General features: G+C 32.5%; 1 protein-coding gene across 1 annotated transcript; it reads right to left on the bottom strand.

Moving 5' to 3' along the window:
- Positions 1 to 2,368: 2,368 nt before the first annotated feature.
- LOC106757883 (probable serine/threonine-protein kinase PBL19) lies at positions 2,369 to 9,236 on the bottom strand. Its single transcript, XM_014640725.2, has 6 exons — positions 8,915 to 9,236; positions 7,826 to 8,217; positions 7,191 to 7,451; positions 6,003 to 6,125; positions 4,305 to 4,805; positions 2,369 to 2,983 (listed from the first exon to the last, which is right to left on the bottom strand). The coding sequence occupies exons 2-6, from the start codon at positions 8,201 to 8,203 to the stop codon at positions 2,930 to 2,932; spliced, it is 1,317 nt and encodes a 438-aa protein (XP_014496211.2). The 5' UTR covers positions 8,204 to 8,217; positions 8,915 to 9,236; the 3' UTR covers positions 2,369 to 2,929.
- Positions 9,237 to 12,526: the final 3,290 nt, after the last annotated feature.

Here is a 12,526-nt window from a genome sequence, read left to right as displayed (position 1 = left end):
GTTCATTTATTACTTATGCTGTGTTTAATTGTACTACTGTTTCTATTTTTGTGTGTTTTTTCTTTATCACACCCATGATCCTTGATCCTGAAAATCTCCGCACGGTGATGCTCTTCGTGTGTCGGGATCTTGGGAAAATTTTTGTACTAATGACCGTTGATTAAGGAGTGGGGCTGGGTGTGGATCGAATCTGAGACTGTAGAAAGAAAAGGACGGCTCAGATCTGTTGCACAGTGAAAAAGACAGAGAATCAACGTCTCTGATTGGTGCAGCATTCTCAGAAATTTGTTTTCAAATAAATAAATAAATAGACTTTTCATTTTCTTTTACCTTTCTCTCCCTCTTTTCTGAAAGTTCAGTCTTCCATTTGGATGTCCAAGATCTAGCACACTACTTTCAAACATAATCTGGAAAAAGAAAGTGAAAAGATTTTATTCATAATATGATTAAATACAATAATTTATTTTGTTTTGTAGATAAAATACTTTATAGTATCTTTAGCAATTATTTCGGAGAAAAAAAAACAGGGAATTCAGGAAGAGTTGCTTTCCCTTGAACCTTTTAAGCAAATAAAATTAACTTTTTAGAAAAATTGTTTGAAAATAAGACCCAACAGCATAAATTCAGTACAAGATGACGCACTCGTATTTTATTATACCAGATAGTTTTATTTTAGTTTCTGTGTACTAAAATTGTACCCATGAACATTTTTCTTACCAAAATAAAACGAAATGGTTAACACAAAGAAAGTCAGAGTTTGGTTAATAATGGTAATGAATCAGGATTTTAGAGAATTTTAGAAGTTTGGCTGTCTAGATTAAGTCTTCTTTTATATTTCGATTAATATTCAACTAATTACGACTTGAACAGAATTAACTTAATTATCTTTGCTATTAATTTTATTTGTTGTATAATCGATCAGCTTATCGATAGTCTCTCATGAGATAAAAAGTGATTGAATGATCCATTATTGATCGAATGATTATAGTGTACATCTTTTATTATTTATCATATTTTTTATTTATTTTATTTTATTCCTTTACAGTTTTTTCTTATTTTATCTGTCATATAATTTGAGTCTATTAACTATATTACAAACAAAACATCATAAATATTTAGAAAATGATATTTTAACACCATTTTTTTATACCATTTTGATACTGCACACCTGTCAAAATGTGATTGAACAATTTCAAATTAAAAAAGTTGAGGCAGGGATATACTTAGAAGAAAAAAATCAAAGTTTGTTTTTTTAATTTGAAATCGTCCAACCATATTTTGACACATGTGCAGTGTCAAAATAGTGTCAAAAAATGGTGTTAAAATATCATTTTGTTGGTAACACACAAAATATTAGTTACTACAATTTAACTCTTGGGAATTACTAAACGTTCAGGATGGAAATGAGAAGTTACTAATTTAATATTTTTGTTGTTATTCAATTTTGTATATGATTTTCTAACTTACAAGTAATATTTTCTTTCTCTTAACTTCAACAGTTACGTGATTGAAAAATTATTTCCTAAGAAAGAAACTCCATGTATTTATTCTAAGGTCTGCACTGGCGGGCGGAATATCTTGCAACAAGGAACATTAAATTAATTTTCAATTATATTTTTTTTGTATGTTTTTTTATCTTTGTTAAGATTAAATAATAAAATGAAAGTATATTAAAAAGTTTATGTAAGAAACAAATATCTAACACGATTATTAATAGTCAGATATTTAAACCTATTATTCTCATATATTCCATTTTTAGACGTATAAAAGGAAAAATCCTTATTAAAATTCATGTCGATAATTTATAGATTTGAAAAATCAATCTCTTCGTTGTTAATTATAGTTGTTTATATTTTGTAGAATTTTTCTTATAAATATTTGGCGTGACTTTACAAAAACTTATAAAATAATTAACAGGATATTCAAATTTTCATAGAAAAAAAAAACTCACAAAATATAAAATTTAACGTTAAAGTTAGTATTTAATCAAATTCAGAGAATTGGATTACTATTGCAACTTGTAATAGACGTTTATAATGACATCCACGGAAGAATCACATATGCAATGACGAGAGCAAATCAATCCGTTCAATTCAACGCAATTCCATTGTCTATACGTTTCAAATAAAATGAAATAAAAAAAAAATGAAAATAATAAATATAATAAGAAAAGGTTGTCTTAAAATACAAAATTCAAAAACTAAGAATTATCACGTATAATTTTATTTTATTTTTTTACATTTTAACTAGAGCTTAGCTCTTTTTTTTACCATAAATGTTTCCCCATGGAAAATGAAAGGAAAATAATCTATTTGAATTCAACTTTTACAAACACAACATCAATGACTTGTAAATAATCTATTTATTTCAATTGGTGCCAAGACTTTACTCAATTCTACTGTTTATACATTTATTATGGAAATGTGTATATATTGTGTTGAGAACAACGTTAAAGATGAAATCTGTTTATGCATGTAGGACCCTGCAAAATCTGTGGAGAACTCTGATGGAAGTAGTAAAACCAGAATATCTTGATGAAGATTTGTTTAAGACTATAGCTAGACTTTTACAACCATTTTCTATTGAGTGGTTACTTTCCAGCAATTATGATTTCTCCGAAAAGTAAAACAGATAGAAGCAGCACTAGTGTCAGCCAAGATGCCTACAGTGTCTTCCATGGAAACCTATAGTCTCCCATGAGATTCATAATCAATTTCCTCAATTGCCATGACAAGACAGAAGCACCACCCATATGCTCCCACATGCCAGATTTATACACATCTCTTAGATCAGATAAAAAGGCTGCACATTTTCTGTCACAACATGCCACTGTAAAATATGCATCAGTTCTTCACCAATCATAGCATGCTTCCAGATATGAAGTCTTCTTTTCCTCAATAGTCTCTCTTTGTAATGAGTTCATAAACAGCTATACCCATTGACATGAAACTTCCAGCTCTAGCTTATTCGTGACCTGCATGTCCTGTGTTTGGATAAACATTGATGAGATTATGTAACAATTAGTAAGTTCAGTGTAATTTGATCATAACCAGTGTGAGATAAGAACTGCCTAAAATTTTCTTAACTCAATCATTCTTTTAATGTAAAACCAAACATATAAAGATTTGCCTAAAATCACTTAACTAATATTTACTGCAGTTTGGAGAATTCAATGTTAATTACAATCAGTTGATTAGTATAAACGGCCAGCATTTTTGTATTGGGAGCATATAAAGATTAGTTTTAGGAGGGGAAGCCTTTTTAAGGATCAAAGTTTTTGTTTTTAAGAAATAGTTTTCGGTAAGATTATTAATGCGATAAAAAAAAAATCTTTTTTAATCTGGGAAATAACTTTTTCTTTTCATCATAAGTAAAATCTTAAAGGTTAGGATTATGAGCAAAGCAAAAATTATTCATCCTCAATGATGAGTCATTTTACATATAAATTCCACTATTAGTAATAATTTCATATTTATACAGTGATTTGATCATATAAGTCTTAAAAAACAATTAAAACTAAAAGTTATTTTAAAATTATTTCTCACATAAAAAACTTCAATTGTTAATGGATTCCCCTTATGATTTACTAATAATGGCTGGATGGTGCTGCTTGGAATTTAGACGATATTCATGTCAGAAAGGCAATGAAACCCTTTTTGACTTTGGTTTTAAGTCAGGTACCATTGATTGTGACATTGTTACATGATGATTTGATATAATATGAAAAACTTACACAGACAAAATCAACATATATAAATAAACTATCAGAATAATCATTCCTGCATATTTTAAGAGCACACAAAATATCTCAACAATCACAAGTTCACATCATTTTAAACCTATATCAGTTCAACCAAAGGAGCTCAAGGATAAGGTGATTTCCAAGTAGGATTAATTTCTTGGCTTCTGATCTTAGGCAAGAATCATTCGTGCATTTTATGTATTTGTTGCAGAGACTGCAGAACTTCCAGGGACCTCTAACAGAAGTAGTAAAATTACAAGATGAGGCTAAAGATTAATTTAAAACTATAGCTAAACTATTTTACATCAGAAACCTGTCGTTTCTCCTTAAGTTCATAAATCATCGCAGAAAATTTCCTCAATAACTTGACAAGAAAGCAACACCTATGGTACTTGGTAAGTAGTATGTGATGGCAGATTTATACACATCCTATTAAGGGAAAAGTTGCACACATTGTTTATGGTAGCATGGCTGGAGACACCATATCATGCATGACCCTAATCATGAAGAAATTTTGCTCAGGCTTGATGGCTTTAAATTGCAATAATCAACATGTTCTTACAAGCTTTGGTCTCCACATCCTAGCAAACCAATTACTTTCTCCATGCTTCTGATCCATGGTCCGTTTCTTGTTATTTGTTTCAGTATCCTGGGAAGTTTCCACTCTTGCCACACTCCTCAAGGGCAATGGTGGACTGGAACAGGATGAGGAAGATTCTAACATCCCATTCACCATTTCCAATACCTCACTCATCTTCGGGCGATTCTTTGGATTTTTTACCAAGCATCGGTTTGCTATCATAGAAAGTCTATGGGCTGATTTGAAGATTTGTTTCTTATCAAGTCTTGGGTCTAATATTAGTTGAAATTTCCTCCCATCTGATAGGTATGGCCTTATCCATTCCAAGAGCTTCTGCTCACCCCTGGGGCGATTTCGATCTATAGGGCGCCTACCGGTGATGAGTTCATAAAGGAAGACTCCGTAGCTCCACACGTCATTCTTTGATGTTAGACGTCCAGTTTGAACATATTCTGGAGATGCATATCCCATTGTTCCCACAACCTGACAAGCACATACAGCCATATGAACACAAGTAGTATAGTTATTGGATTCAAGTTTTTTATGGTTGGGTGCAGTTGAGCAATTAAGAGATTGGTCATTGTCGTCACTCATGGTTGCAAAAAAGCCAGAACAAGAGAGGTGTGATAAGGGAGAAGAAAAAACCTAGCTCTGATACCATAACAAAGGAAGAAAAAGGAAAAATCTTAATGCATACTGCCTTATCTTTATTAATGTGGCCAAAAGCCAAATATATACAAGCAAAGAAGAAAGAGAAGAATACAAACAAACAAATCAGTTACAACAGAAATCGTGAAACCAAATTGGTAAAAACAACAAATAACCAATTATTCTTGAGAATGCTACACACTTGAACAACAAAAGGGGGTAACTTAACCATCTGCATGCCCATGTTGAAATAACAGTGATAAAATGAAAGCTGAATTTAGATTGAGTATTGTATTAGACTATACATTATTCGAGTAAACATTATTAGAGTACACATTATTTGCTGTTATAGTTTTTGTTTTCTGTTTTATTTAGATTCAAAATAGTCATTAGATGGCTTCTAGACTATGTATGTGCTATTGTTAGTTAACTGTAATCTATTAACCATGGCTAGTAGGTTTTTTGTACAGATAAGCTTTTGTTGACCCTAATAAGGTAGCTTTTGCATCATTCAGAATTAATAAAGCTTCTCCTTTCTTTATGTTATATTAGAGTCTATCTAAAAGGATTACTCGCCACGTTACATACATATGAAGTCCAATAGTATCTGATGTGAGGAAATGTATTGGAAAAACTTAAAATCTCATATCAACTATAGATAATATCAAAATATAGTATATAAATGGATATAATACTCACCTCGATCTGATTTTGTAGAATTGAGTTAGGTCTTAATCACTTTGTAAGAATAATCAAGAAACGAATTCAATTTTTTGCACACATTTAGGTTCTATAGATGGTTATAAGAAGACACCGAGAGAATTTCTTACGATTTTCAGAACTGAGTCAAGATTCATTCTATTATACTTCATATTTTTCACAATGTTATTCAGCCCCACTAGATCCCCCTAGTCTTATGTTGAATTTCTCTATTTTCTCATGTGAATTAAAACGATTAAAGGCAATTACCAGTCTTCATATGTTAGCAATATCTATTACAAATTCATGGATTAATAGTACACAAAGCCATACCGCCGTTGAGACATGAGTCAGTCCATCCGATGGTCCCAACCTTGCCAACCCAAAGTCTGAGAGCTTTGCATTCCATTGTTCATCCAAAAGGATATTTGAAGATTTGAAATCTCTGAAAATTATCTGCATTATGCGTACACAGTTAGCATAGCATTTACTGCACCGAGATATGAATGGTAAATAAATTAAACACGACATTGATCAAAGTACTCAAATTAACCCCTCCGAGATACCTTTCTTCTTTTTTAGCTAAATTACACTTCTCTCTCATGAGATATGCTTAAATTACAGTGCCTTCTCCAAGAGATTAACATGTTTTATGCTTTAGTCTACTTTAACGTGAACAAGCCCCTTACAACTAGTTTTTTATCTTTGTGATCCTTAGGTGACGTCTAGTAGAAACAAAAATTTTAGTTTCCCCGAATTCTGAAATTGGTAAGCTATATTTTCTATGCTTGGTTTACTTTAAGAAAAAAATAACATCCTCACAAAAAGATTCTTACGAAAGAAGGTAGGAAGCTAACTTTTCTGAATTAAATAAAATTTTTAATGAAAAAAACACCATGTTAGCCTTATTACATCATTTAACACAGTAATGAATTAAAGATTTTAGGAAATTTCTAGAAACACGGCATGAATATTTCTAGCAATATTTTTTATCAACCAAATAGAATTTAGTCATTCATGAGTATTATAATTCCTACGATTCATGATTCCCATATAAGAAAAAATGTATCAGATAACAAACAACCTTTTAGCTTAGTAGGTAGACTCTGGAATGCTAGAAGATGAAATAAAGATTTTAAGTTTCAAAGCCATTAACAAGGGTGTCTAAAAACATTATTTCATCATTTAAAGTCCTAAAGTCTGTGTAAAGGCAATGATAGGATGCTCAAAACTAGCAAAAGTTGTACAGAGGAAAAATGTCCCTGGGAAAGTCATTAGTAGTTGTTTGCATTAAATGGACTAACACATTTCATGTCACAAGGGAGGGAGTTTAAATGTTAACATAAAAGAGTGTGAGAGGAAAGTATAGTGTTAGCATCTTTTCGGTGAGGACGGAGTAATTCACCTTTTTCCTTTGGGGATGTGGCCATCTGGGTTATATAAATGTGCAGCAAAAGATTTGTAGACAAAGGCTTATTAAATTGAATAGGAATTTATGAAACTTGTGCCACAAACCTATACCTGAAAACCCATTTCTTCATGCAGGTATGTTAATCCACGAGCTGCATCTCGTGCTATTTTCAATCTCCTACTCCATGAGAGAGGAGCCTCTGATCGATGGGATAAATGGTGTTCCACACTTCTGTTAGGCATGTATTCATAAATCAGAAGCCGCTGGATTCCTCTTTCATCATCTTCTGCACAATAACCCACTAGTTTCACAAGATTCGGATGCTCAACAACACCGAGAACATTCACTTCTGTCACCCATTCCCTGTGCCCCTACAAGCCAAAAGTAGAGTACCAAAAATTAAAGCGGAGAAAACAATACATAGAAACAAATAATTCATATCTTCAGTAGCAACCATAGCATGTCAGTGTATTTGGGAATGCACATCAAATTTATATCAACAGAGAAGCTACTCTTCATGGCTTCTGTAGTTAACATTAAATATGTGCATCGGATGTATGCAATGCAAAAATCAAACATCCACTTACTTGACAACAGAAATCTTCCAGCCTCAACTAGGGATAACAAAATGTAAGAATTTGAAGATTTTTCTCCCAAGAAAATTATAGTATGCGATGAAAACATACAGTAAGATGACCCTTACATTGGAGAGGACCTGAGATAAAAACAAAAGCTACAGCCTTACCTGCATTCCCCTTTTACTAAGCTGTTTAACAGCAACTTCAATTCTTCCAGAGGGGACCTCCACACTTTTAATCAATCCCAGGTAGACACACCCAAAGCCGCCCTCTCCAATCATAACAGAGCGACTGAAATTCCTTGTGGCTGATTTCAGTTCAGAAACAGTAAACACTCTAAGGTTGCTGGACCTCTGGGACAAACTGGGTATTGCATTCCTCCTGAGAGATTCTGTGCTGCCATTGTCTGAAACTTCCTGAGAATTTAACTCAGAACCAGATCTTCTAATATCACCATTCGTGGAATTCTCTGACCGGCCCGATGTTGATCGCAAGCCTTTTGGCTCTTCTTTTTTCTCTCCATAGGAGAATGTAAAACACTTCATGGCTGCTGACTGGACTGCATTTTCATTTTCAGAAGAGAATGTTGAGATTTAGATATTCATTTAGAAGCAACATCGCCTCTAATGTAAAGACATATATGATGAAGAATCCTCAAATTGAATTCGGAAAGAAAAAAAAAATGCTTCAAATAACCATATCATCAAACACCTACTAAAGCATCCATGTCGGCCTAATTCCCCCAGACATCAACGTCTCCAGTTTCAGATAACACAAATATAAACGTTTTTAATCACCGTTCCATGTTTCTTTTACCCTCAACAAAAGTTAAACAAGTCAGAAGGTTTCAGATAACCAATCACAATCTAGGAAGTAGCCCAATTGACCATAAATACTAACAGAAACTAAGTTTTACTTTTGGGAAATACATAATGAATTCAATTTTTTGTCTTTGGGGCGTACCAAATCTCCATACTTTCAGAAATACTGACAGAAACCATCAACCCGTACCAGATAAGTCAAAATTTGAAACTACAAAAGATTAAAAATTGGTAATGAAAACAAAAATTTCTTTTTGGGAAATAAGATTAAGAATAGAAAGTGTCCAAATTGGTCATCCATATCACAATCTGAAAGTGTAGAAGCCCAGCACCGTTTGAATCGTATTAAGGATCATATGGGATCAGTTGCATGCACCCTTTAGTTATACAAAAAGAAAAACTAGAAAAGGAGATATTTTTGGGGGTGAAACTCACCTCCGGTTGGTGCAAAAAGGAAACTTTTGATCTAACAGAAGTGAGATGTTGGCAGTCCCCTTTGGGTCAAGATTCCGAAGAGGACCAGCACCATTTGCCTCCAAAAGTAGAGACTTCAGAGAGTGAAAGGAGAAAGAAGAAAGAAAGTGTTTAAGAGAAGTTTTACACACGGCAGCTGCTGGCTTGGTCACCTTAGTTTACCGAACAAAGTTCAGCCTAACGAAGTAAGTACTAAATATTGGAAGCCATGTTGAGAAGAAAAAGATAGTGTGAAAAGGGTGTTGTTTTGGATTTGACTATAATATTAAACCATTCCTGGTGTAATCTCTGAGCTTTGACAAGAGTGACTCTTGAATTTAAGAACCTAAATGTTGAAATAATGAGTTTTAAAATCAAAATTAAAATTTAATTCTAATATAATGCTTAAATTATAAGAAAAATTATAAATTTCTTACATTGAAAAAAAAAACAATGTTGTAAAATAAATAAAATAAAAACAGAGACTCATGTAACACTCTTTTATAATACTCATAATGGTGCCGTAAGAGAAGGAACAAACAGCCTGTATCATCAAACTTAAGTTCCCTGTTGTCATAAAGCGATACATGTATTTAAAATATAACAAAACGTTAGTAATACATTAATTAATATAATTTTTAACAGTGTTTATAAAATTATAAGCAGAATGCATTAGATAAAGTGTGACTAATGAAAGGAACAGTGTTAGTGTTAGTGAAGTGGATAACTGAATATACGCAGAATTTGGACGAAATGAAATAACTTATCCAAAACGTCAAAGAAGAAAAAATGTAACTTTGGAAGGAACGTGGAAGAAGCACAACTGAATGAAAACGAATATAATTGAAAAGTTAGGATAGCAACAATCAAATTAATGCACATTTCATTTCTTCGTCATGGTCATGTCATGGTGAACCTTCCACCACTCTTCTTCCTTTCATGTTGAAGTCTTTAGTGTTTGACTGCATACATGCACAGTAATTAATTTACTATTTTTCTGCATAGACACTGCAAAGAGTGTATCTTGTTCATAAAGATAATTCCAGTCGTGTTACAGAGATATTTTTACAGGTGGGAGTAAACAAGGTAATAGACAAGAGGTCATATATTTTTAAAATATAATCTTTATAAAAGAAAATAGTAAAAATAAATTTATTCCAAATTGATTTTACCAATAAGTTACAGCGGACAAAAAGATTATAGACGTGACGTCTATATAAACGTCTATTGTATATGTGATCGACGTCTATTTATATATTGGTTATGTACACAGTCGACGTTCATAAAAACTTCCGTGATAACTTGATTGATGTATAATTAACATCATCTGTATAGACGTTGGTTCCATATGTGACATTAAAAGTCCAAAATAGTCGACGTTAGATAACGTTTTTCGAATAGTAAATTCTCTTTTAAATCAATTCACAATCAGTTAGAAAAATATTAACAATTAAAAGAAGTATAAAAATTAATTTTATATATTTGTATTTTTTTTACTGATGAAATTAAAATCATTTTAATTTTTTGAAAATTATATTTTGTTATATAACTTCTTTATATTAATATTTTTATTTGGACTATAGTTGTATTTTAGAATAATATAATTTAACATTTAAAAAAATAAATAAAAGAAGTATGTGTAAATATTTATGGATAAAAGAAATCATGATGAGTATTTTTTAAATAAGTATGAAGTAAGTAATAAGGCAAATTCTCCCCTTATCTTTTTGAAAAACAAATAATAACGCTAATGAGCACCACCTCTGCCTAACTACACTTACACAATTGGATCTTATCCAACATTTCATATTTTATATACTTTGAAGTTTGCTTAGACCTCTAATGAATTTTCTTTTTTTTAGTTTAAAATCTCAAATAGAAGTTCATGAACATCAATTGTCAACAATTGAGGGTTGCCTACTACTTTGTTTTTGTTTCCATCATTGTGTATAAAGTCTTCAAAAGTATTTTTGTCAAAACTTAAGTTTCTCCTCATAATCAAAAGTTTTTGGGGGAATTCCCCTTTATATTGAACCCAAAATGCCCGTAATCACAGTTACATAAATATTGATAAACAATATAAAGAAAAACTCATTTATTATCTAAGTTGGATGAACTAAATATCGATTTTAATATCATGATATTTTGAAAATTCTTATTACCAGGCTATTGGTTTGGTTTGATAAACTTTTTATTTTAAGATTGTGATTTCTCTTAACACATTGTTTAAAGTGTTGATTGGTTCAAGACCCATGTTAATTAGATTAAAACAATCTATATAACCAAAAATCACTCCATTAAAAAGTTTATACGATAAAAATATCACAAAAGTATTTTCGATAAGTAGTAATCATGTATTTTCTTTTTCTAAACAAGAAAATTATATTATTTTTTTAGAAATATATTACTAAACTTTTACTATAGGACGACATGTATTTTAGATAGGACGGACTCAATCGAATTTGTCGTCCAAATTTATGTTCCATCCACAATCGACAAAATTGGCCTCGATCAAAATTTAACTGATTTTTGCCGAATGACCTTGGTTGACATTTGGTCGAGTCAACTTGTTCCGACAATTGCTCGGATAGGCTAGTCTTGATCTTTGACTCAGGACTTACCCGTCTCGACCATTAGTCTAGACTAGTCTGTTTCATCTTTCGACTAAGCTGATCCGTCTCGATTTTTGACCTAGATCGGGTAGTTTCAATCTTCAGTATGGGTTATCCCGTTTCAACCTTCGACTTGGGTTAGGAAGTCTGGAACTATGGCTCATACCAGTTCATCTTAACTTTTGACCTGGATTGACTTGTCTCAAATTTTGATTCGGGCTTACTAGTCTTGGCCTTCAGCCTAGGTCGACCTTCAGAATGTGTCAACCCTTCTCAACCTTTGTCGTGTTAGCCCATCTCAATCTTTGGTCAAAACTGACATGTCCCTGCCTTTGGTCCTGGTCAGCTCATTTCGACCTTTGATAGAGGTTGGCCTTCTCAGCCTTCAGCTCATGCCGGACCATCTAGACTTTGGACCTTAGTTTGCCTGTCTCGACAATCGTTCATGTACGACCTGTCTTTGTCTTTGAATCGAATCAGCCTATCTTGGGCTTTGGCCCAGATTGGTCTTCTCCACTTTCGAATTGGGCAAACCCATCTTAATCTTTAGCCCTACCTGACCCGCCTTGACCTTTGGCACGAAACCACCCATCTTGGTTTTTAGTTCGGATCGACCCGTCTTGACCTTCGTTCTAAGATGGTCCATCTCAGCCTTTGACCCATGATCAACATGTCTTTACCTTCAACTCGAACCAACCCGTCTTAGCCTATGACTCGAGTCGATCCATATCTGCGTTCGTCCTGGATCAGATTGTCTAGACCTTTGACCAAGACTTGCTCGTCTCAATAATCGATCTGATCTAGTTTGTTTCGATCATTAACCCGTGTTGATCCATTTTAGCATTCTATCTAAAGCCAATTTATTTTAAACTTAATTCAAATTAATCTAAGATGACTCAATTCGATATTCGATAAAGACTTATAATATTACTTTTAAAAATTAATTATAATCTTTTATCAAAACTAAACTCCTAATTCAATT

Source organism: Vigna radiata, chromosome 3, assembly GCF_000741045.1.
Source record: "Vigna radiata var. radiata cultivar VC1973A chromosome 3, Vradiata_ver6, whole genome shotgun sequence".
NCBI classification, from domain to species: Eukaryota; Viridiplantae; Streptophyta; class Magnoliopsida; order Fabales; family Fabaceae; genus Vigna; species Vigna radiata.
The sequence above is the reverse complement of the archived record's forward strand: the minus strand, read 5'-3'. Positions and strand labels throughout refer to the sequence as shown.